The sequence below is a fragment of the Dipodomys ordii genome, unplaced genomic scaffold (assembly GCF_000151885.1).
Source record: "Dipodomys ordii isolate 6190 unplaced genomic scaffold, Dord_2.0 Scaffold11, whole genome shotgun sequence".
Taxonomy (NCBI): domain Eukaryota; kingdom Metazoa; phylum Chordata; class Mammalia; order Rodentia; family Heteromyidae; genus Dipodomys; species Dipodomys ordii.
Genome location: NW_012267227.1, coordinates 4,894,528 through 4,918,968, shown reverse-complemented (window position 1 = coordinate 4,918,968; position 24,441 = coordinate 4,894,528). Strand labels below are relative to the sequence as shown.

The following is a 24,441-nucleotide window of genomic DNA, read 5'->3' as shown; positions in this document are numbered from 1 at the left end:
CAACGCCTGCTTCTAACATTTGACTTCCTGCCGTCCCTGCCCATCACTTCGCTTGCCGGAGATGCGAAGGGTGTGAGCTCCAGGTTGAATATATTATTTGGAAAACAAGGCTGTTTCCCCCGAGACAGGGGTTGGTATTTAGGCATTTAGCTCATGGCTAGGATGACAGGTCAACCCCATAGGTAGGAATAGGCAAGTCACTGTGACTTGATTCTTAATGGAAATAAAACACCAACTCTCCTTCCAGAAGGCTCCTTTACAGAGCCTATGGGCCTCCTGGGTGGCTTCGATTGGCTGGAAGTTTCTGTCTAAAAATTCATCTCTGGTAGTAATGAGTTTTCAGCATACTTTTTCATGTATGTGTGTTAGTCCCCAGGCTTGAACTCAGGGCCTAGGTGCTGTCCTAAGATTAGGTTCTTCCATTCGGGGCTGATGCTCTGTCACTTGAGCCACAGCTCTACTTTCTGGCTTTCTGCTGCTTAATTGGAGATTAGAGTCTCAGAGACTTTTCTACCCAGGTTGGCCTCAGATCTCAATCCTCAGACCCTCAACCTCTGGTAGCAGACTACAGGAGTGAGCCACAGACAACTAGTTTACCTCTAATTATCTCTCTGCTATCTCTCTATCATCTCTATTTTTATATCTAGCTCTATAGATCTATAGTTATATAGATATGTATTTTCTTTTCTAGTTGTGGGGTTTAAACTCAGGGCCTGGGTGCTGTCTCTGAGCTCTTTTGCTCAAGGCTAATGCTCTACCACATTGAGCCACAACACCAGTTTACTGGTGGATAACTGGAGATAAGAGTCTCATTGACTTTTCTGTCCTGGCTAGCTTCAAACCATGATCCTCAGATCTCATCCTCCTGAGGAGCTAGGATTACAGGCATGGTGCCCAGTTACCATGTATTTCTTAATGTACTAGTTCAATTTATGTGGGCAAACATATGTGCCTAGGAAATAATACCCTAATCAAGACAACCAAGACAGATTTCTGTCTCCACAGGATATCCCCTTATGCCCTCTTTGGTCCCCTCCCCAGAGGCAACCCAAATGCTCTGCTGGTATTTGTACATGGAGATCATGGAGATGGGTTTTGTCCACTTGAGAACTTGAATGTGAACAGAGTCACAGCGTGGTGTCTTTGGTATACTGTGATGTTTTTTTCAGATCTACACCATGTTATCAATGTGTATCTCCATGTTTATCTCCCCTCCTCTGCAAAATTTACTTGTTGAAATCAGTTTCCCAATATGATAGACTAGAAAGTTGGCCTCTGGTATTGTCGGGCCACCTCTTGATAAAAGAGACCCCAGATAGCTCAAGCACCATGTCTGCCATAAGAACATAACAAGGGGAAGGACTTGGTTATGAACCACAAAGGGAGCTCTCCCCAGATACCAGAGCTTGCTTCCAACAAGCCCCTCTGTCATGGACTTCCCAGCCCCCAGAACTGTGAGAAATAGACTTGTGTTATTTATGAGCCACTCAGTTAATCACACCCTTGCAATCACTATTCAGCTAGGGGAGCCTCACTCAGCAACTCCAGAGTCAACCATGTCCCAGGTTCCTGAGCAAACAGAAGCCTTTGGTTTCCCATGGGCTGTACCTAAAACAGCTCTTCTTCTGGCTAGTAGGCAGGGGGATCTGGAGGATACAACTTTCAGGCAGCCCTCCTTCGTTCCTTCCTCTCCAAAGAATTTCCCAGAAGCCTCTCCTGGTCCCCAAAGGATTCACATTCTTGACTAGTGTCACAGGAAAAATCTACAGTCTCAGGAAGCCCATGTTTCATTAACAGTGCAGGTGGGCAAGAGGTTGGGCAAAATTTCCTAGAACCTCACCCCCACCCCGTACCCCAGTCTCTGCTAATTTATCTTTCCTGTCTGGAAACTTCTATAATAAGCAGCCTCGTTGTTCACTGATGAAATATCTTCTTCCAAAGCAATTTTAAAATAATCGTACTGACTGTATGCTAAACCTTAAAAAAAAAAAAAAGGAAAGAGAAAACCCTTAAGCCAAGTCATTGTAGACCGAACAGCAATGACAGAATTTCATAATTAGGAAATGTAGTGTCATTTCTGAACGTTATCGCACCTTTGAAAAAACAGTATCAAACCGAGAACTTGAATATTTGATACCCAATTGATTTCAGGTTTCAAGTCGACTGTAGCAAAATAATGAGCTGCCTGGGTCGTCAGGAGCTGGTGGTGGAGGGTCTGGGAGGGAAGAAGGCTTTGAAGGGCTGAGCCCTGAGACTTTGGAGCAGCAGAGGGGAGGTTCATTGTTAAAGAGGTCACTTGGGACTTCCTGCCTCAGTTGGCTCATAGGACCACTATGGGAACTCAGCATTTCAGTGCCATTTGATTATGCTTGGCAGCGCCCTCCTCTGGAAGTCAGGGGGATTGCAATGGAAGTGCCAGGCTAGGTCTTCATTACTTTAGCCAGGGCTGGCCTCAGCAGAGGCAGGATCAAGGTGCATGTTGTAACTTCCCAGAAATAACTAAGAAATAACTCATGGTGTTTCTCTCTCCCCCGCCCTTCATCATCAACATAGAGCTCTTGGTATTAGTATTTCATTCATCCAACAGCACCTTGGAGCTGGTAAGCAATGGTGGACTATATTCAAGCAGCTGCCATAGCACTGACCAGATCTGACCCTTTGGCCTCTGTAGATGAGGCCTGGGCTGCATTGAGAAGACATTCATTTATGGAGTCACAAGAATTAGCCTATCCGGGAGCTGGTGGCTCACATCTATAATCCTAGCTATTCAAGGAGGCTGAGATCTGAGGAGCACAGCCCGGTAGGGAAAGTCCATGAGACTCTTATCTCCAATAAACTACTCAGAAAAAGCTAGACGTGGTGCTGTGGCTCCAAATGATAGCACACTAGCCTTGAGCACAAAGAGGCTCAAGGATAGAGCCCAGGTCCCGAGTTCAAACCCTAGTACACACACACACACACACACACACACACACACACACACAAACAACTAGCTTGTTGTCTGATCTGAGGATTGTGGTTCAAAGCCAGCCCAGGCAGGAAAGTCTATGAGACTCTTATCTCCAGTGAAGCAGCAAAAAGCCAGAAGTGGAGGTGTGGCTTAAGTGGTAGAGTGCTAGTTTTGTGCAAAAAAGTAAAAGGAGGGAGCAACCTAACCATGGAAAAGGAAGCCCAGTTGTGATTAGACTACATAGGATACAGTTTACACTGGTTTGTTTTGTCTCTTTGTGGGGGGCAGGGGGGTGTTACCTTTCTGTCTGGCTCTGCCATTATGTGTGTGTGTGTGTGTGTGTGTGTGTGTGTGTGTGTGTGTGTGAACACTGGGGCTTGAACTCAGAGCCCAGATGTTCTGCTGTCCCTTAGCTTTTCTCATTGAAGGCAAGTGCTCTACTACTTGAGCTACCGCTCCACTTCCAGATTTTTGCCGGTTCACTGAAGAAAAGCATCTCATGGACTTTCCTGCCTGGGCTGGCTTTGAACTGTCACCCTCAGATCTCAGCCTCCTGAGGAGGATCACAGGCGTGAGCCACCAGCCCCGGGCTCCTCTCATTCTTGAAGGTAACAGAATTGCTCCCCCAACTTCAACCCACCCAGAGTGGGGGGAAAGTAGGGGAACCACCGCCCTCCCTAAGGAAAGCAAGCAGCAGGCTCTGGCTCCCGGTGGGTGTGTGAAGTCATCCCCACCCCCAGCGACAGAGGAAATTAGGACGTGGCCTGCCAGGGAGCCACAGGCACTCAGCCAGCTCTGAGCTCAGTTTCATTTTCGCAGCCACAAATCTTTCTCAATGTCGTCTAACACGTTATGGACTCTTGATGAATATTGAACAATAACATCACAAATGGTTCCCTTCACCCTGCAGAGCCTCCTCTGAGCAGCAGGGGCCAGCCTGGGAACTTCTGGAGGAAAATTCTGCCATGCCCTTGCTCTTCCTGAGCTCTAGCCAGGGTGGATTGCTGCAGGTGGGTCTCAGTTCAGACCTGGTGGGCTCCAAGGGCTTGCAGAAGCAGGGCAGCGCACAAGAAGGAGGGAAAGAAGCGAAGCAGCAATGACCCAAGGTGTTGCTCTAGGTGACCAAGCACCACACCTGCAGCCACCATCAGCCCAAAGATTCCTACTCTGCTGCCATGTTAACCCTGCTCCTCTACCACCGCTTCATCCCCTGCCCCATGCAGGATTCCTCTTGCCTGCTCCATTCATTCTGATGTGACCTTGAGAAGTGTTATCAGGAGAGACTGAGGGCCAGGGTGTTGTTCAGTGATAGAGCATCTGCTTGTTAAGCACAAGGTCCTGGGTTAGATTTCCAGCACCACCAAAAAAAGAAGAAGGGAGGGGAGGGAAGGAGGAAGGGAAGGGGGCTGAGGGGGAGGGGAAGGGAGAGAAAGGAGAATCTTGTTCAGTTCTTTGCTGAGTGTGATAGATTGCACTAGTAGCCCCAGCTATGTGGGGGGCTGAAGCAGGATTACTTGAGCCTGGGAGAATGAGATCGGCAGAAAGAAAGAATGACAGGAAGAAAGAGACTGAAGGAAGGTGAGAAGGAGGGAGGGAGAGAAGTTGGAAAGAAGGAAGGAAGGAAAGAAGGGAGGAGGAGAAAGAAAGAGGGAGGAAGGAAGAGGGAGAGAAGGAAACAGGAAGGAAATTAGAAAAGAAAGGCCTACTTAGCACCTGCTGGGGTGGGTCTGACCTTGGCCCCTAGTCCCCACTCCCTCCAGTGTCTGCATGCCCTCTCCCCTCGATCTCCCTGCACTGGCACCAAGAGTTTCCCAAGCACAAAATCCATTGTTACTGAGTGCTGTTACTTGGTCATTTCCCGAGACCCAGGCAGAACCTGAAGTTGCTGCGACACCCTGTGGCCATCTATAGAACTGCATGTGGGATGGGAGGCTGTCTGTCATGAGCTCAAGCCACAGTGTTGTGTGTGTGTGTGTGTGTATGTGTGTGCGTGTGTGTGTGTGTGTGTGTGTGTGTGTGTGTCCTAGGGCTTGAACTTAAAGCCCAGGTGCTTTCTGCTTTTTTTTTTGGTGGTTAATTGGGGATAAGAGTCCCAGGGACTGTTCCTGCTTGGGATGGCTTTGAAGCCTGGTCCTCAGATCTCAACCTCCTGAGTAGTTAGGATTACAAGTGTGCAAGCCATGGGTGTCTAGAAAGCCAGTCAAATGTTAAGTTCTCAATAAAGATGAACACCTCTTAAAGGGCTCCTCAGTAGTTAGTAATTAGAATGGAAATTGCCCGCCTTCACACTATGGCCTACAAGTATATTGTGTTTAGTCTGATTCCTTTATTTCTGGATACTTTCGTGCTACAAAATAGTGTGTGAATTCTGGGTGCTGGTGGCTCATGCCTGTTAGTTGCAGCTGCTTAAGAGACAGCTCTGAGGATCATGGTTGGTGGTTTGAAGGTCAGCCCAGGCAGAAAATTTGCAAGATGATGTGAGTCCAAGTCTTCAATCTCAGCTCTTGCTCTCTTTGACCATCTTAGCACGAGTGTTGGCATGTGCACAGGGGCCTCCAGGTCCCCAAGTGTGCCCAGCACAAGGAGTCAGGGAGCCTTCAACCTTTAGATGTGTCCAGGTGTCGATTCATCCAGGATAGCTTGCTTAAATTAGGTACTTTCAACCCAGAGCCAGAAAGAAGCAGGAAGGTATAGGCCCAATAGGGACTCCAGACACCCCCAGCCACCGGCTGGCTTGGGGGGGGAGGGGTAACAGCATGTTGGAAGGGAGTCCCCTCCTTCCCCCCCAAAACAGAACCTCTCCCTGTCTAGTACAGGTGCAGGATAAACACAGGCAGGAAGACACTGTGACACAGATACACAGGGCAGAGAAACCATCGGTCCTGGAATTTTTCTGGGGCTCTGGTTTCAAAGATTCCAGATTTTTGCTTCCATAAAATCTTGAGAGGGCTTGACAGTTAGTGTCCCCTGAGCAAGGATCCAAATGAAGCGTGTGTGTGTGTGTGTGTGTGTGTGTGTGTGTGTGCGCGTGTACCCCGGTTTGGGGCATTGTTCCTTCCTGAATGATCCTGGACACCCCGTCCCACCCCCAGACTGCCTCCAGAATCCTTGTGGAAATGATGGATTTCACCATCTCAGGAAAGAAGCCGTGGAGCGCAGGGACCGCTGGTGGCGGGCGCCCTCGTGTGGACAGATCGGGGAAAGACAGCCTGGAGCGACGCAGGCAGCCGCAAGGCCACAGGCCCCCTTGGTCTTTCCCCTGGGTTTGCTTTTCCCTGGATGCATCTCTGCTTCCCCGTGCGTGGACTGGCGGGCTAAGGAGCGATCTTCCATGCCTAGCAAACCACAGAAACGTTGGAAATCGTTCTGAGCAGCGACCATCTCCACCTCCGGGACAAACAGTGCAGTTTGCCAGGCTTTTTTCGGGGGGTGGGGGAGGGAGTGTGGGGGAGCAGAGGAGGTTTCCATCCTTGCTGGGGTTTGCACATTGGTTCTGGTTCAGGCAGTGTCACAGACCGGCCATCAAACACAGGCCTAGGCCTTGAAAAATGGAGGTCTGAAAACGCTTTGTTTCATTGGTAGAACGTTTTGCTCTTTTAATGTGTTCCTTTAAAAATATAGAATCATCTGGGCTCCAGGGGCACCAGCACAATTGTAATCCTAGCTACTCAGGAGGCTGCAATCTAAGGACTCAAGGTTCAAAGCCAGCCCAGTCAGGAAAGTCCATGAGAGTTTTATCTCCAATTAACTAGCAAAAAGCCAGAAGTGGAGCTGTTGGTTCAAGTAGGAGAGGGCTAGCCTTAAGGGAGAAAGCTAAGAGACAGTGTCCAGGCCCTACGTTTAAGCCTAATATGCACTTACTAACCAACTAGATAATTAAGTGACTAAATTAATAAAATATAGAATCACTCTGAAGTGCACACACATTTATCTAGATTCCAGGAATGCCTTCCAATAGGGATGAAAATTTGCATGATTCTAGTTTATGGACCTGCTCAGAGATGGACAGACACTTGCATGGAAACTACACATTGTCATTATAATGGAATTACTTAGGTACTAAGAGTACTTGTTTGTGCAGTTAAGTTTTCTGGGCTTGCATATATATATGTTATATAATATATATGTATGTGTGTATGAAGTGTAACAGCTGTATTCAGATGTAAGTGCATATTAGGAGTGTTGGGGCAGACATTATCAATCACAAGGCATTCTTCTGTGATTAGCTACCTTAAACTTGTACCACACCAGACCCTTCCCACATACCTTCTCATTTACTGCTCCTCATCTGTCCACAGTGTGGATATTATTACCTTTATTGTATTGCCATGGGAAGGAAACCGACCCCAAATGACTGAACAAGAATCATCCCAGCCTGGTAAAAGAAGACTCACTATCCTCCATGCTATATGCATGTAAGTGTTAAATAATCCACTCCTGTAAGTGGAGGTGTGGCTCAAGTGGTAGAGCACCAGCCATGGGACATCGTGAGGCCGTGAGTTACCACACACACACACACACACACAGAACAGCCCACTAATAAAATACCCTACATCAAAGGGTACTGACCAATATATAACCAAATATATAACAAATGGAATCAAAATCAGCAAATGCCTAAAAAGGGTCTATTATGATCATGCAGAACAAAGGGGGCTTTCATCTGAAGATGCCTAGATTACATGCATACCCATAGAATCCTGAAAACCAAAATTAAATTATTCACAAAATCATGGTAAGATTTAAAAACACAGACCTACAAAAAGGCAACTCTGATTCTTCTTTTGATAAGGCTTTTACACTAACAAAGACATTGTAAAAAAATTACTTGAAATGATTAATTAATCTTAAATTCACTTTCCCTAAAGTTAAATGTCTCTACTCCCTGGCCAGGGTGCTTGGGTCTGGAAAGAATTTAGTTAGCATTTATAAACTGTCGGTGTGAATATCTTTTCAAGAGATACAGACGCTTATTTTAATTCAAGAAGCCAATTCAGCATTTATAAAAGGTAACTAAATCCATCAGCATGCCTATTTTTTATTTCTGCATTAATAAATCTGTGCTTCATAATTTAACTATAAAATGTGCAATTTAAGTGTTCAGATTAATAGTAATTATGCATATATTAATATGCTACATGTCAGTGTATTCGTTCACTTTATTGCAAAAGAACTAAATGAAGAAAACTTTGTCTACCAGATCTCAATGACAATCAAAATAACCAAGTTCTCCTTCTCCTTCTTTCTTCCTTATTTTTTGGCCCATCCTGGGGCTTGAACTCTGGGCCTGGGCTCTTTGTGCTCAAGGCTAGCACTCTACCACTTGAGCCACAGTGCCACTTCCAGCTTTTTCAAGTACTTTATTGGAGATGAGTCCCACAGACTTTCCTGCCCAGACCAGCTTTGAACATGATCCTCAGATCTCAGTCTCCTGAGTAGCTAGGATTACAGGCGTGAGCCAATGGCACCCAGCTGTAACAGTTTTTGTATATGTGTTTGTGTGTGTTGGGGGGTGGGTTGAGGTGATTTTTTTTTCTTGTGGTGACACTGGGGTTTAAATTCAGGGTCTTGTGCTTCCTGGGAAGGTGCTCTGCCACTTGAGCCATACCTTATCCCCTTTTTATCTTTTAGTTTTCAAGTAGTTACATGCTTTTGTCTCAGACTATGACCTTCCTTGTAGCTGGGATTATATGAGTATACCACCATGCCTGTCTTATTGATTGGAATAAGGTCTCACTTTTTGCTGTAGGTGGCCTCTAATTGGATAATGTAGCTCCACTCAACTGGAGAACCACAGCATCTTTCTCCCTCTCTCTTCCTCTGTCTCCCAATGATGAATCAACTGTCACGTTCTGAGAGTGGGATGCTCTAGGTGCCAGCTGGCAGCGCTCCAGCCACAGGGGTGCCAGGGGAGGCGAGCTCAGACTCCTCAGTAGCAGAAGGAAAGTGGGCAGAAAACAGGGCATTGGGGTTGTTTTGATCTAGGGTCTCTTAAGATGAAAAGCACTCCTTTAAGACAGCTGGGTGCTGGTGGCTCATGCTTATAATCCTAGCTACTCAGGAGGCTGAGTTCTGAGGATTGTGGTTCAAAGCCAGCCAGGACAAGAAAGTGTATGAGACACTTATCTCCAATCAATCACCAGAAAATCCTAAGTGGAGCTGTGGCTTAAAGTGGTAGAGCACTAGTCTTGAGCAAAAGAACTCAGGAACAACACCCAGGTCTTGAATTCAAGCCCCACAACCAACCAAAACAACAATAACAACAACAACCCCCCCACACACACAAATTAGGAGACAGGATGGAGATAAAGACTTTATTAATACTTACAGATCCTGAGGACTACACAGACATACATGCACTGAGGTCAGAAAGCATGGGAGAGAGACAAAATCTGCAGGCCTCTACTTTTATTAGGGGGCTATACCTAGTGATATTTAAGCAGGCAGAGATTCCAAGAGGTCACACTGTGAGCAGAATGTTGTTACTGTGACATTCCTGCTCAGTCCGTGGCAAGTGTGTAGCTGGCTGGCTGTAGGAATGTAGGTGCCAGGAAGAAGCTATATGAGACAGAGACCTGGAAGGAACATGAGGAGGAGGAACAGACTTGGGGTGGACTTGAGCTAGAAACTGTGTCAAGGCCCACCAGGCCCTGCGTCTGGCAGGGGATTGTAAAGGTTGTGCTCACAATACACAATATAGAAGTCTAGAGTTGGATGGGGCTGGATTCAGCCATCCAGAGACCAAAGAAGAGGTCTGCACAGCTACTCCGTGTATCTCTCACAGGAAAAACAACAACAACAAAGCCTTAGTCTGACCCCTCCTGGCAACTCAGAAAGGGAGCTTTCTCTAGGAAACCACACCCTCCCTCATTACCTCCTTTATACTAGAAGCAAAAGAAAATGTGAGAAGTAGCAAGCTTACTGGTCCCAGAGCCATTTCCTTCATTAACCAGTTGGATCAGCTGTTAGCCACTGTGGACTTCTGATACCCAGATATCTAGACTTACCTTAGAAGGAAGAGATTTCCAGTGAACATGTTTCAAGAGTAACTAAATGAATGGCACCAACCAAGGCCCAGCTGCTACTTGTAGAAGCTAAACGGGTGTCCTCCAGAAGGACAAACGAGTTTGAACCAGATTCCTGTCAGACATCCTCGATCCAGAGACATTTCTTTATCCAGAAAAACCTCAGTAGGATGGGTTGCCAAAGCAATTCAAGCCAAGGCTCTGCTTCTATCAATGAAATATAGAACTTTGGTAGAGCTAATTAATAGGAGAAAGTACCACTTAAATTACCTTTCAAGTATTCTCAATTACCTTAGAAGCAGTCATTGACAATCACTTGGTATATGAGATATGAATCAACTTTAACTCATTAAGTTGGTCCCCCAGAGCCCTGGGCAGACCATACTTTGCTAACCTACTTTAAGGGACTGAAGCTATTTCTACCTGAATGTAATAGAAGTGAACTGCCTTAGAAATTAACCTTCCACCGTCCAACTTTGTGTCTTTTCTTGTGCTTGATGGTGTTTTCTATTTCACAGAAGAAAACTACCTTTTGCATGGTGTGTCACACCTGACTTCTCAACCTCATTAACCTCACTAACCTCCAGCACCCCTCCTGTAATCAATCCCAGAGGCCTCCTCTCTGAATGTCAGTAACACTGACTCCATCCTGCAGTTTCATGATAGCTGGTGACAACCAGATGTTAGAGTCAAACCCACATTCTTTGCTGGGGGGCCCTCAAATGTTTCAAGCAAAAATCGGCAATGTTCAAAAGTTGTCAAAAGGGATAACCATCTTTTGGGGGAAGATCATTTCTCCAGAAGAAAATCTGTGCCTATTTTTTTTTTATTCCTTCTTCTTCTGCCTGTCCTAGACGTGAACTTTGGGTCTGGGCGTTGTCACTTGAACTTTCGTGCTCCAGGTTGGCACCCTACCAAAGTAAGTCACAGCTTCACGTCTAGCTTTTTAGCTGGTTAACTGAAGAATCTCATGGCCCTTCCTGTCCAGGCCAGCTTTGAACCATAATCTTCAGATGGCAACTTTCTGGGTAGCTCGGGTTACAGGATGAGCTGCCTATGTGTGGATCCTGTGCCCATTTCAGTCTTAGTTTTGAGCCTGGCCAGGGCAAAAGTGAGCAGCGGAAGCAGCAAGACTTCCGTTTTCCTTGAACACCACCCCTCCTCTGTCCTGGCGCTTCCGGATCCAGAACTCAAGAGCTGGCACTGGAACAGCACCCACTGCTGGCCTGGTGCCTAGTTAGGGGTGGGGCAGCTCGCTTAAATGAAGAGTGACCTTCGGATGGTTGTGTTTTTAGGTTCTGGACCCACTGAAGCCTTCTGTGCAGTTGCTCAGACTAAGCCTCTCCCTTTCCCGGTTCTTCAGACTAGGCCTGGCCCTTCTCCGTCCCTCAGACTAGGCCTTTCCCTTCTACTGTTTCCTAGTCTAGGCCTCTTTTCTCCATTTCAGCAGTGTAGGGCTGCCCATTATCCAGTTCTTCAGTGCAGGCCTCTCATGCTGTAGTTCCTCAGTCTACGCCTCTCCTCTGCTTCCTCAGATTGAGCCTTTTTCTCCATTTCCTAAGGGTAGGCCTCAGCTTTGACTGGTTGCTCAGTCTAGGCCTCTCCCTTCCCCAGTTCCTCTGTCTAGGCCCGGTTACTTGACTAGGCCTTTCCCTTCTCTCTGGCAAGTCTAGGTCTCCCTCTGTGAGTGTATAGAGCTCAGCACTGTCTGGTTCCACACTGTAGGCTTTGCTCTTCCCCTGTTCCACAGACTAAGCCTCTCCTGTCCCAAATTCCTCAGGGCTGGCCTCTCTCGTGTTTCTTCAGACTAGGCATCTACCTTCTCTGACTCCTCTGTGCAGGCCCCTCTCTTCCCTGGTCAGTCTAGGCCTCTCCTTTCTGGCTTCCTGAGTGCAGGCCTCTCTCTTCCCCAGTCCCTTAGTGCTTGCAAGGATCCATTTACGTCCATCCCAGGGGACCATGCGCAGGCAAGCAGGCATAGGAGAAAGATTCTATTATAAGGCTTATTAGAGGAGCCATATTTCCCCTGGAGAGGGGGGCAGATGGCAGCCTCCATTTTCTAGGGATGGGTGGGTCTGGGCAGGGAGCAGCTCAGGTCTGGGTGGAGCTGAGGACCAAAGGTGGGCGTAATGCTTACAGTGCTGGCCTCTCGTCTCTCCAGTTCGTTAGCCTAGGTCTCTCCGTGCTCTGGGTCTTCAGTGCAGGCCTCTCCCTTTTTTCTCAGACTAGGCCTCTTCTTTCCTAATTTCCTCCGTCTAGGCCTCTGTTTTCTCCCTTTGTCAGGCTTAGGACTCTCTGTGCTCCAGTTCTTCAGGGCAGGCCTCTCTCCCCCCATCCACGTTCCTTAGTGTTCGACATAGTCCTTCCCAGTTACTCACACTAGGCCTCTCCCTTCCTCAGTTGAGGCCTGTTCCTGCCCAGTTACTTGAACTAGGCCTCGCACTTCTCCATTTCATCAGCGTATGCCTCTCCCTTCCCTGGTGTCCCTCTGTGCTCCACTTCCTTAGTGCAGGCCTGTCCCTTTCCAGCTTTGTCCGGATGCGCCTACTAGGCCTCTCCCCTCCCATTTCACCAGTGTAGGCCTCAGCCTTTTCTAGATGCTCATTGCGTTCCTCTCCATTCTCTGGCTCCTCGGGGGCAAGCTCTCCCTTCTCTGTTTTCTCCAGGCAGAGTGCTCCCTTCTGCTTTTACTCAGTCTGGGCCTCTTCCTTCTCGAATTCCTGTATCCAGGTTTTTCCTTTCCATTTTCCTCATCTTAGCCTCTCTGGTCTCTGTTCTTCAGTATAAGCCTTGCCTCAATCTAGATCCTTCCTTTCTTTGCCCAATTCCTGTATATAGGCCTGTTTCCGAACTAATACATGGCTTTCCTAACTACTCTTTTTTTTTGGTTGGTCCTGGGGCTTGAACTCTGGGTTTGGGCACTGTCCCTGCACTCTTCAGCTCAAGGCGAGCGCTCTACTGCTTGAGTCACAGTGGCGCTTCTGGTTTTCTAGTGGTTTACTGGAGATAAGACTCTCATGGACTTTCCTGCCCAGGCTGGCTTTGAACTGTGATCCTCAGATCTCAGCCTCCTGAGTAGCTAGGATTACAGGTGTGAGCCATTGGCGCCCGGCTCCTAACTGAGAGGAGCACTACCAGGGCTTGAATAACGGACTTAACTATGGCTACCAGGTACTCTTACCACTTGACACATTCGGCCAGGCTTAATTTGTTTTTGGTATAAAGTGTCACTTACACAAGATCTTTCAGTTTACACTTATGCTGAAGCTGGGGTGACAAGCATGTACCATCATACCCATATTTTTTCTGTTGTGCTTCATATAGGAATCCCAGGCAGTCTGACCTCAAACCACAGTCCTCCCATCTCAGTCTCTGGCATCTTGTAAAGCTCTCTATTAATCTAGCTTCTCATCATTATGAGATTAGGAGAGGAAAAGAGAATGACAAAAAAGAAATGCTACTTGAGTGTTTTATACAAACCCTCGATGTTTTCACACATGTAAATCATTTACCAAATGTTTTATTTCACTCAGTAGTTCATATGCAAATACCTATCTGAGAGCATGTTTAAAAACTCAACAGAGCTTATTACACTTTACCAATAGATTGCTTCTGTCCTAGGAGATTACATCCAATGAAATGTTACTTGAAATACTTGAAAGCTTATTTCAGAGCCTAGTGAGATAATGAGCTTATAGATTTCTATGATTTTTCTTAGTTCAATATTTTGTGTATTAAGTTTTAGAATAAACTACTAGTGCACTATAATCCCTTATATAACCCATTAATGTTTACAATGATCCCTTTTAAGAAACTGAAAGTAATTAGTAATATAGAATTATGTAAAACGAAAGTTTGATGTGATGCTTTTCTTTACAGAAAAAAGCACAGACTACCAGAAACTAACATTTAGGACATTAATTACTGCATCCTCTTCTTAGACTGAACATCAAACAACAGTAAAAAATTTTAAGTTTTATGGTGTGGTCTTAAACTTGAGTAGCACAACAGAACCACCATCACTTACAAGGGGAAATGAAGTAAACCACGTGTGCCTGCACCTTCAGATCATCACTGACTGATAAAGGAATAAACTGTATGTTCAGCACATTATGAGAAAATATATAGAGCATATATTATGTGTGATGTGTTCACTATATATATTAAATATAGTGTATATTCATTGTATATAAAGTATATAATATATAGGACAGTGTACAGGAGAAATATAGGATATCTAATCAAATAGGGCACATAACATGCAATATATTGTATATTATATATGGTAAACCTATATTGTGTATAGATTATGTACAGCAGATATTTTATATAATATAGAAAATATTCTATAGAGTAGTATATTGCATATAAAATGTAGAGAATGTATTATCTGATTTATTATATATGTATTCACTATATTGTATGTTTTATAGTAAATATTACATATATGTATTCATTGTATGTAGAATGTTATACCTATACTTTTATGCATCTTATATATGACATGTGAATTGTATATTATATAGTATGGGGTATATAATGTATATTAAAATAGTATATATGGAATGTATGTATGGCATAGATTATGTATTGCACATATATGTAATATATAATATACATTTTCTGTGTGTATATATATGTGTGTATATATATATATTACTGAATTGTTTTCATGGGCCTGCTCCTCAAAGAGCACATGTAATACCTATTTTCCAATGTATTTATATATACTATGTTTTGCTCCTATATTAACTATAGCTTTTTTATTCTTCGTAACAAGTATTTAAAATATATTTACAGATAAGCAGTGTTGATTTATGACACTATTACAAGTTTTTAATTTCTCAAAAACAATTTCTAGAAATTTAAAATGATTGTATTTTACACATTCTGAGTCCTCAAAAATCTTAAAGTGCAACATTTTCATTTATCAGCAGATGTACCATAGAAGCTCATCTTAAAAGAGTATGTAAAGAACATCTAAAATTTTATGAATGTCACATTCAGACAAATTGGTATAGCTGTTTTTAAGGTTTGGCTGCCCACATTTTTTTCATTATAGAGCAAGAGGGAAAAATAAGTACCAGTATAAACTTGTCCTATTGGGAGAAAAACAATGTTTTCATGAAGAGAAAGGAACATATAATTTCTTACTTTAGTTGCTTTTGTTCAACCATTACTTGATTTACCAAGAATGTTCTCTAGGTACAATTATTGAACAAATTATTTTTAAATAAATATCAAAGGGTCCAACATTGTATGGCCAAAGTGTTTCAAAGAACACTAATCATTCTAAATTCTGTTATTCAGTAAAGACTTTAATTAAAATTAAGCCTACTGTCTTTTCTTCCCTATAGTATTAAGATTTCACTCTGGGTTTGAAGTGATACTTCTTTGGTCTACTCACGAGTATAGGCAGCAGTTTAGAAGTAAATTACTAACATACTCATGGTTACAAAACTAAGAGTCAACATTAAAGGGGAAAAAAGGAAAATTTAATAACAGCCATTCTAGAAAAATAAAACTAAAGAGTTTCTGGGAAGATCTTCCTTAGCTCGGTAAGTGAGTCCTGAGTTTTGTCACCCCGTAGCAGCCTCCAAGACCTGTGGTTATGATAGTACTTGCGGCTTGACAAGTCTCAGGGAGGGTTGCTTCAGCAGTTTCTGCTGATGTCTCGCCAACTGAGCATCCTCAATGGCATTAAAGACTTTCTGCAAAACAAAGTGTGCATCATGAAGTGGAAAGAACTCAGGATGTCTGGTGAAAGAGAAAAATTCAGAAGCTGGAACTGAACCTCTCCACACGGGTCTAGACACCAAGGATGGAGCTAGCATCTATACAAGGCAAAAATCTGAGCACCTCCTATCTCAGGTTGGATAGTACAAGGTGTTATTTTAAGCACACCCATCCATGCAAAGTTATAACAGGAAGAGCTTTTGGGAGAAAATGTACTGTTACAAACTTTGAAGGGAAGTCATTTCAAATGAATAGTTTACCTGGGCTGTGATGGGATCCTTCAGATAAATTTTCCGGAGACAGCCTGGATTGGTATTTCCTTTCTTGTGGAACAGACTCTGCTCCTGTTTCAAAGGAAACAATGGCAGAAAAGAAATCATTCTTGAGAAGATAAAACATACCTTAATTATAATTACATGTTTAAGTGTCAACTCTTATTTTATAACCAAGAGGCTACCATAATATATATTCATGTATAATGTGAAATAAATCAGCTTGATACAAACTGAGTGACTGCATATGTAAAATGTTAGAATTTATGCAATTGGATGCGTATACATCTACCTGTATAAAATAATGGCTTTCGGCAGACAATGACAAACACCACTTGATAACTCATCACATCTGACAAATCAAAAAACACTTCCTTCAATTTCCTCGGCTGATGGATAAAATTCTTATATAATGGAAAACACATTGAATCAATTCTCACCATTGATGTGAGGAGACTATAAAATATATGCAGTGGCACAGTCTGTCTTAGCTTGAAAATCAGGTTTCATACCAACTCTCTCTAAATCATGATGTTTTACACATCCTGAGTTAATGCTTAAATACAAAAGTGCAGGGTAACATGGTAGTTCTACTCTTGTATTTATTTATTTCTCTATGAACAGTATAAAATGACAATTATTTGGAGAAAACCAAGGTATTTATAGAAATTACCATACTTAGAATGAGAACTTGGAGGTTTATTTTTTTGTTCTTTTGCACTCAAGATCTGGGCACTGTCCCTGAGCTTTTATGCTCAAAGCTAGTGCTCTAGCACATGAGCCACAGCTTTATTTCCAGCTTTTGTTTTGGTAGTTAATTGCAGATAAGAGTCTTAAGGACTTTTCTGCCTGGGCTTCCTTCAAACTGGAATCCAGAGTAGCTGGGATTACAGGTATGAACCCCTACCCCCCACCCGACTCTGTTTAACTATTCACACAAACTTTTTTTTTTTTTTTAACATTTCAGGGTATAATGACAGCATCTTCAAAAACTTTGTGTACTTAAACTGTTAATGAGTAAAAGTATTAGTTTCTACTCACTTGATGAATTCTTGGCTCTAAAGCTGTGTTTCCTTACCTTAACAGAAATTTTTAGCAGATTTTCATGAACATTGGGGGGAAACACAAAGTCTTCAAATGGGCACTGCCAATCTACAGCCATGTGACCCAGGATTTCAACTTCCTTTATAAACAACACCCGCCTGTTTTACAAAGAAAAACAAAACCACAATTATTATCCCTGCACTGTACTCTGCTGGAGCACACGTACACAAACAACAAAAATGGGCACTAATAAAAAAAAGTAATCTTACTTAAAAAATAAATAACTGTCAGGTGGAGAGCAGATAGGACATATTCTATCAAAGCAGAGTTTCAAAATTCTCCTTCTCCCAATTTGGCACAATTTAAGAAAGCAAACTTTTGTTTTCTTTAACTGGCCAAAAAACTCAAGAGGGAAATCACCTTTAAGACATGTAAGGAACAGGCTACTCTCATCTGGAAAGCCATAAAGATAAGACACCCTTGAAAATGGTTTACTTGGAAAATTATTAATTGCTCTTTACTGTCAGTCATTTATGCCTTCCAGTCAAGAAAGAATGTGCAGGAAATGTCATAAACCCCAAATGTCAGCAAAGATTCACTTTGGGACTACTAATGAACATCAGATTTGAACACTTCAATGCTAAAGCACTGAGTCACAGAGAAAGTATCTCATTTTACTCAACAGCAATAAAAAAAACACAGCATACTCTTTTAAAGGGCGGTAATGTTGATTTCTCACACTGTGAATCAGACTAATTAAATTACTGATGTAACACTACTTGATTTTAAGTTCCTATTACAGAGGTAACACTAGAAAGGGAAGGAATTCAATACTTATGTAGGTGTTAAAGAAAGAAGGAAGGGAAGGTGAAGTCTCTTTTCTTTTGGTGGTGGTGGTGGTGCCTGGGGACTGATCCTACGCCCTGCGCCAGCAAGGCCAGTGTTCTGTTCTACCAGTTGTCACATACCCACTACTTTTGAGTCTTACTTTTTTTGGCTTTGTTTCTGAAATTGTCATAAAAGAGAAAGTTAACCTAGTTATCTTATTTGTCTTGGGGGAGTCTGGGAACAATGTTAGAATTCTGTCCAAAGAGACCGTAACAGTTACCTTGGCCAGAAGTGCTGAGGACCTAAATTTAAAGTACGGACATGGAGTGAGTAGACTTAAGAGTTAGGCCTTGGGGGCTGACTGAATGTGGAATAGGAAAAATACAAGATGACTGTCTGATTTGGAGTTTAAGTACCACACAGATTGGTGGTACTACTTGTAGTAATTTGAGAAAAAAGTACATGTTTCTTATTTTTTGTTTCTTAATATTGCACCTGACAGCTTTGAGACAGCAAGATGAAGAGACCTCAGTAGTCAGAGGACAGAGATGGGTGGGTGGGTAGGTATGTAGATGGTATGTACACAGACAGATGGATAGGAATTTGTATAAAAATCTTCAGGTAAGATTTGAGAGACCTTCCTCTGAGAGCATGTCACATAGAAGATGACCATGATTTGACTGTGGGGACCACAGGAGTAGGAGAAGAATGAAAGAGACCTACAATGGTAGGGCACTTGGGTGGACAAGGAAAGAGTGAGTTTAAAGATACTGAGCATAGTCAGTTGCACTCAGTTCCATGCCTTGTAACAGCATCTTTAATGCTTAGCTCTAATCTTAGCCAAGGTCAGAGGCACTGGGCCATTTGCTAGACGTTGTTTGGAGATGTTTATGGGTGTGGAGGGCACTACTGGTACTTATGGCACACTGAACTCCTTCCATGCTCAGTAGTCTGAGCCAAGCCCAAAATTTTAATAGCAGAAGTTCTCTGCTGAGAACTGCAGATCAAGTATTTCTATCAATTTCCTATACTCCACTGATTACCAAGTTTTCATTCATCTCTGGCATAATCCAGGCTCTCACTGTCTTCTGATGCAACTGTTGCAGTTATCCTCCTGTCTTGATTGTCTGCTGGATAAGACCCAAATTGTGTGGAGTCTCAGTTTCAGCATCTCTAGCATGAGGGGGTTGGAATAGATGACCTCCAAGGACCTATCTATATCTGTATTTTTATGATTATAGAGAACAATCACTTTGCTCCTGAAACATGTCTCCAAATCCTCTGCCGTTTTAGCCTTCAAACACACAACTAAAGCCTTATTTTTTTAAAAAAAATTGCTTGACATTAGTACCTATTTGTAACCATAAGGACTGCCCTCTTGCTTCCAGGAACAGGACAGTGGTATCGGTAAGTCTCACCTTCCCATTTTTTGGCATGATTCTGAAAAAGATGAAAGAATGAGATTTGGGAATACAAATGCTCGAAATACACACACACACATACACACACACACACACACACACATTCAAATAATACCTATATAATAGCCAGTTATAATTACAGTGTTACAAAAACTTTATTAGAATGGAAGTATAATTCTACATACTAGTATATTAAAAATATTCATAGAATGTTTATAAATTAAGTCTATTGATGCTTTAAAAGGAACTAGGCATCAAATGTTTACCAAATAATTTTCTGATAAAACATGTTTTAGTGTCCAGTAACAGAAATTTAAAACTATGTACCAAAAATAGTCACACATTTTAGTTAAGGAACACAAACATAAATATAAAACTACTATATTAATGTTTCAGGGTCTTTTACAAAGATGGTCAGACTGTGGAACAGGTCTATGAACTGCCTAATATAGAATGTACAACTTTGAAATGAGTTTAATAAAGCTTTTTAAAAATCAGATATTTGAGGAGTCTGTGATACCTCTTAATAGCTAAGACTCCACCACTGATTTAGGTAGAGGTAGACATTCTTCACATGAGAAAACCCAATCCAACTGATGTTTCCTGGTTTTGATTATTTATTTGTAAAAATTAAATGTGCATCAAATAATGTACTTATATATGAAATTATATTTGATTAAAAAATAAAATGTAATGTTAACATTAATATGAATATGAAGAATTCTTAAGATTTCAAAATAGTTGGCAGTTTATTTCTAAAGACAAATACAAGCATAGGATAAAGCGAGTATAAATTACACACATTAAAATATTTCCTTTTCAACTATCTTATAACTATGGATTTGAGTTGAACATGCATTAAAAAGACGAAAACAATGTTCTTGATAAATGCTAACAGCACTGTAGAGATTATAATGCATAAAAGATCAGGAGATTAATACACATAAAAATGCAGAATATAGACACTGAGTAAAAGCATATAATATTTTATAACCAAGAATACAATGCCAGTATTATTAAAAAGTAACATCAACATAACCACAAGCAGAAAAAAAGTACACTTGATGCTATATTTCAATGCTTCATTACACATTTTTAGAAAGATGTTGGTCCCAAAGCATTTCTTGAGAAGTACATAAAGCTATGAACAAGAAGAGAAATCCCCATGAAAGTGACGCCTAATCCTGGGGAAAAGGCTCTGAGAGGAGGCCCATTTACAGCAGTGGTCACTTGCCTCATCAGCTCACCTTTGTGAATGAGCTAAGATCTTTTGCCATGCCTCAATTTCTTCAGAGAAAGAGAGAAAACAATGCACTGTAATAATTTAATGCATTTTCTTCAGCTTAAAATTTAAATAATATTGAAGTATTTAAATTCAAAATCCAAGTACAAGAAATCCTACCTACTCTCCATCTTGTATATGTTTTTATTAATTATCAAGTTATTGCGCTTCAACCATTGAGAGCTCTTAATTATGATTTATACTTTAGAAAACCTTTTTAGTCCTACTACAAAAGCACTGAAGTCCAAGATTCACTGATATATTGATATATATGTATATAAATACATATATTCACTCCGCCTTCTCAAAATGCAAATTGAGGAATTTAACAATATTTTGCAAAGGGCCCTTACTCATTCACTTTATTTTCCAAATTAATTCTAAGGAAATAAAATATAAAGAAGCAAAAGGTATAATGATGTATATTACAACATTCCCATTGTTAGAATACAATTAGAGACCACTTAAATGCCAGGAATAGAAGATAGGTAAACACAGAATACAAGGTTACCTCCAATGGTAATGCAAGTATTTTTAATGTTAATGAAGCATTTCTATACATAGCAGATTTAAAAAGAAAAGGCAAGTATCACCATTTTAAATCTTGAATGATCATAAGAATGAAAATAAAAATAAGTATCAAAGACTGGTTATATATACACACACATACATATACATACATACATACATACATACATACATACATACATACAATGTGTTTGCACAGTATAAATAGTAATTATCCTGGAAGACTGAAAGGTATACTCTATGAAAATATCATATATGATTTAGTAATTCTCAAAACTGAGTATTAAAGAATACAGAGGAGTATTTGGGAGAAAATGGAGATCAAAAGATCCCCAAATAAACTAGGATATTTAAAGTAAGAGCTAAGATAACATAATTTAATGCTCTAGGATTATTTTAATATTTCTATATTTTGTTAAGTTTGGTCCTTTAAGGACAGAAGCCTGTTTTCTTTTGTGTATTGGGCAGAGTCTAAGTAATAAATACTTCTTATTCAACTAACTGATGATACAAAGATTGGCAAAAAAGATTGGAGAAATAGCCTAAATTCCTCAATTATCAACATCTATATTTGCACCCATGGGAAAATCTACCTAATCCTCTCAGAAATATATGTTCTGCTTCTTCCAGTAATTGTCATAAAACTGCAGTGAAACTAAAAGGTTGTCTAAGCTTAACAAAAACTAAAAAAGATACACATAAGATGACTGTGCTTAACTAAAATAAAGTTTCACAAAGTTTTGTGCTTATTGACATAAAATTGTAAAAACAGAAATCACAAGGCAAAGGTTAGTAAGAAGCTAAATAAACAAAAAGTAAACAGTAAGAACAAAAATTGTAAGTTACCAGATGTTCCTGAAAGTTGTCTCATTAAAAACATAGTACCATCCAGGAAAATTAAAAACATTACTTTTACCCAAGGGTAATAGGAAGGGTAGTTATTAATCATGACTGAGACGGCAGCATCTTGAATTAGTAATTGTGCTTGATTCTCATAGAAAATTGTACATGTTTGACTACCCTCCATTATTCAGGCACACGAAATGTTTGTCAGGTACTTTTAACATTTACATATCTTGTTATAACTTGGTCCCTTAAGTACAGTCCTTTTCTTTTTCTTTCCTTCCTTCTTTTTCTCTTCCTCTCTTTCTCATTTTCTTTTTCTTTTTGGTGGTGCTGAGCTAGAACCCAGAGCTTTGCCATGCCAGGCAGTCACTCTACCACTGAGCTCCATTCTCTAAGGACAGGAGTCTTCTCTTTCCTAAAACCTGAACAGTCTGGTCTTTGGATGTCCTTTTGTTCTTTAAAGTGCTTGTTTTAAATGTGAAACGTTCAATCAATTATTTTGATAACTACAGTTACAAAAGTATACAATCCAACTCGACAGTTCCACTGTCTTCAAATATGCAATGTATTAGAAATCAAGTCTGTGCTTTGGTCTCAGTTTTAGGGAAAATTGTAAATGCTGTCAAATCAAATAAAACATCTGCATCATTTATAAAATTGGGAAGTAAAATACAGCTTATTTTGAGAACAATGTGGACACAAACTTCAAAATGATCATTTGTAATTATTTTCTCATTAAGATGAATCTTCCTTATGGATGAAAAATTGAAAACAATTTTTAAGAAAAATATATTTGATTACCACCAATTTGCAAATTTTAAGTTCTACTTCTATTTACCTGCATTAAAACTAATAGTTATGAAATACATATAACCAATATGGAAACTCAATGTGTGGAAAGCATGAATGCTCAAGATTTTAAAAGTATATAATATCATTATAAAATTATTGCCATTTATTTAGCAGTAGTACTTAGGGATTGAAGAAGAAAAAAATAAGAGAGAGACTGAAAGGCCAACTCTCATGTGACAATCTTATCTGAGGTCTCAAAGGACAGTTTCAGAGCAACTGAATGTCAAGTTTTTAAAACACAAACCCTGGTGAATAGTTGCACAACTTGAGTAAATTTAAGTGTGATGTGTGAGGCAGAAATTTATGTTAAGTCCATCATTAGGACTCATAAATGTAAAGAAGACATTCACCAGATTAGATACATCTTTGCTTTCCAGCTTTACCTAAAATATGTGTGAACACAAGAAAAGATGAAATTTTCAAAATGACAGTGAAAGTGTGAAATGGAAAATGGAGAAGAGCTGATTTCCTGCATCCTTGAATGTTTTATTCTTATCTCTCAGCCCTGTGCAGAACTATCATATATGGTACCATTTTTTTATTTGTAGCCAAGCCACTACTATAAAAAACTCAGGCAGAGTGAGAGTTATAAAGAGAATTTCATTAAAATTGACTCTCAATCTAATTCACGCACAGTCAATACCACAGTTTGTTTTGAGTTTTAGGGATGAAATCAAGCAGTAGTATAGGAAACATTTACTCCTGTTTTTCCAGTTCTTGCTGTGTAGGCAGAAAAAGAAAGAAAATAAAGTTAGAAGCATGCAAAAAGATAAAAGGTAATCATGTACAATAAAAACCAAAGGCTAAAAATGATGAAGTGTCATTTTTATCTTAAAGTCAAGGTAAGAAAATATTAATAAACTTCCCCTGGAGGAAAGTCAGTCATGGGCGAATAACAATTAATGTATGCACATATCATTTAAATAATATTTAAAAATCTTAATTTTTAAGGTTCAACAAAATTACAATAACATATAATCTTTTTTCCTCTCTTCTAGTTCTATATAGCTGAATAAATCTAGACTTACAAAGTAGTGTAAATAAAATGATTTGGTTGGGAAGAAAAGCAGCAGAGTAATTCTAATAACTAGCTACAAAGCAAGAAAGCAGCACTAGCAACATTAATTAAGTGAACTGCCCAAAGAAACAGTGACAGAGCCTAGGCCTTCTTCTAACATTATCTTGTCTGCACAAAAAAGCTTGGATCCTGTGCCAAAAAAAAAAATTGCAAGGCATTGCCATTTAACATGTCACATTAAAAATAAAACACAAATAATAAAATACTACTCTATAAACCATGTCTAATCCTTGAAAGAAGTTCATAAGTCAGGAACTTTAAGAACTACCCATGGAATTCTGGTCATTAAAACCTTTAGAATTCCATTTCCCTCAAGACCCTGAAGAGCAGTTTACCTCAAACAAGTCAGAGCCCTCAGATTCCTGCCTGTCATAAGGACGAATGATGCCATCCTCATGGATCAGGCGAGGCGGTCGGAGGCTGGACACTTCCTCAGTTGACTCTGCTACCCTGAATTAGGAAACAGGAAAAAAGTAAGAAAACGGGGGAAATCTTTCAAAATAATACAAATACAGATGCTGATTATCTTACTTGATTTTTTAAAAAGCCATCTGTAATTTGCTCCAAATAACAAAAAGT

The 24,441-nt window shown here is 40.9% G+C and overlaps 1 protein-coding gene across 2 annotated transcripts in view; it reads right to left on the bottom strand.

The window, feature by feature from the left end:
- Window positions 1–13,479: 13,479 nt before the first annotated feature.
- The window catches only part of Vps13c (vacuolar protein sorting 13 homolog C (S. cerevisiae)), a 147,135-nt gene continuing 136,173 nt past the window's right edge, over window positions 13,480–24,441 (bottom strand). The window contains exons 79-83 of one of the 2 annotated variants that reach the window (XM_013010094.1): window positions 24,198–24,312; window positions 19,207–19,295; window positions 17,062–17,185; window positions 15,972–16,055; window positions 13,480–15,686 (exon numbers count right to left, since the gene is read on the bottom strand). In XM_013010094.1, the coding sequence (XP_012865548.1) occupies window positions 15,585–15,686; window positions 15,972–16,055; window positions 17,062–17,185; window positions 19,207–19,295; window positions 24,198–24,312 (514 nt within the window). In that variant the 3' untranslated portion in view covers window positions 13,480–15,584. Of the gene's footprint in view, window positions 15,687–15,971; window positions 16,056–17,061; window positions 17,186–19,206; window positions 23,505–24,197; window positions 24,313–24,441 lie in introns of those variants that run through there. The other variant, XM_013010095.1, reaches the window with a different exon arrangement.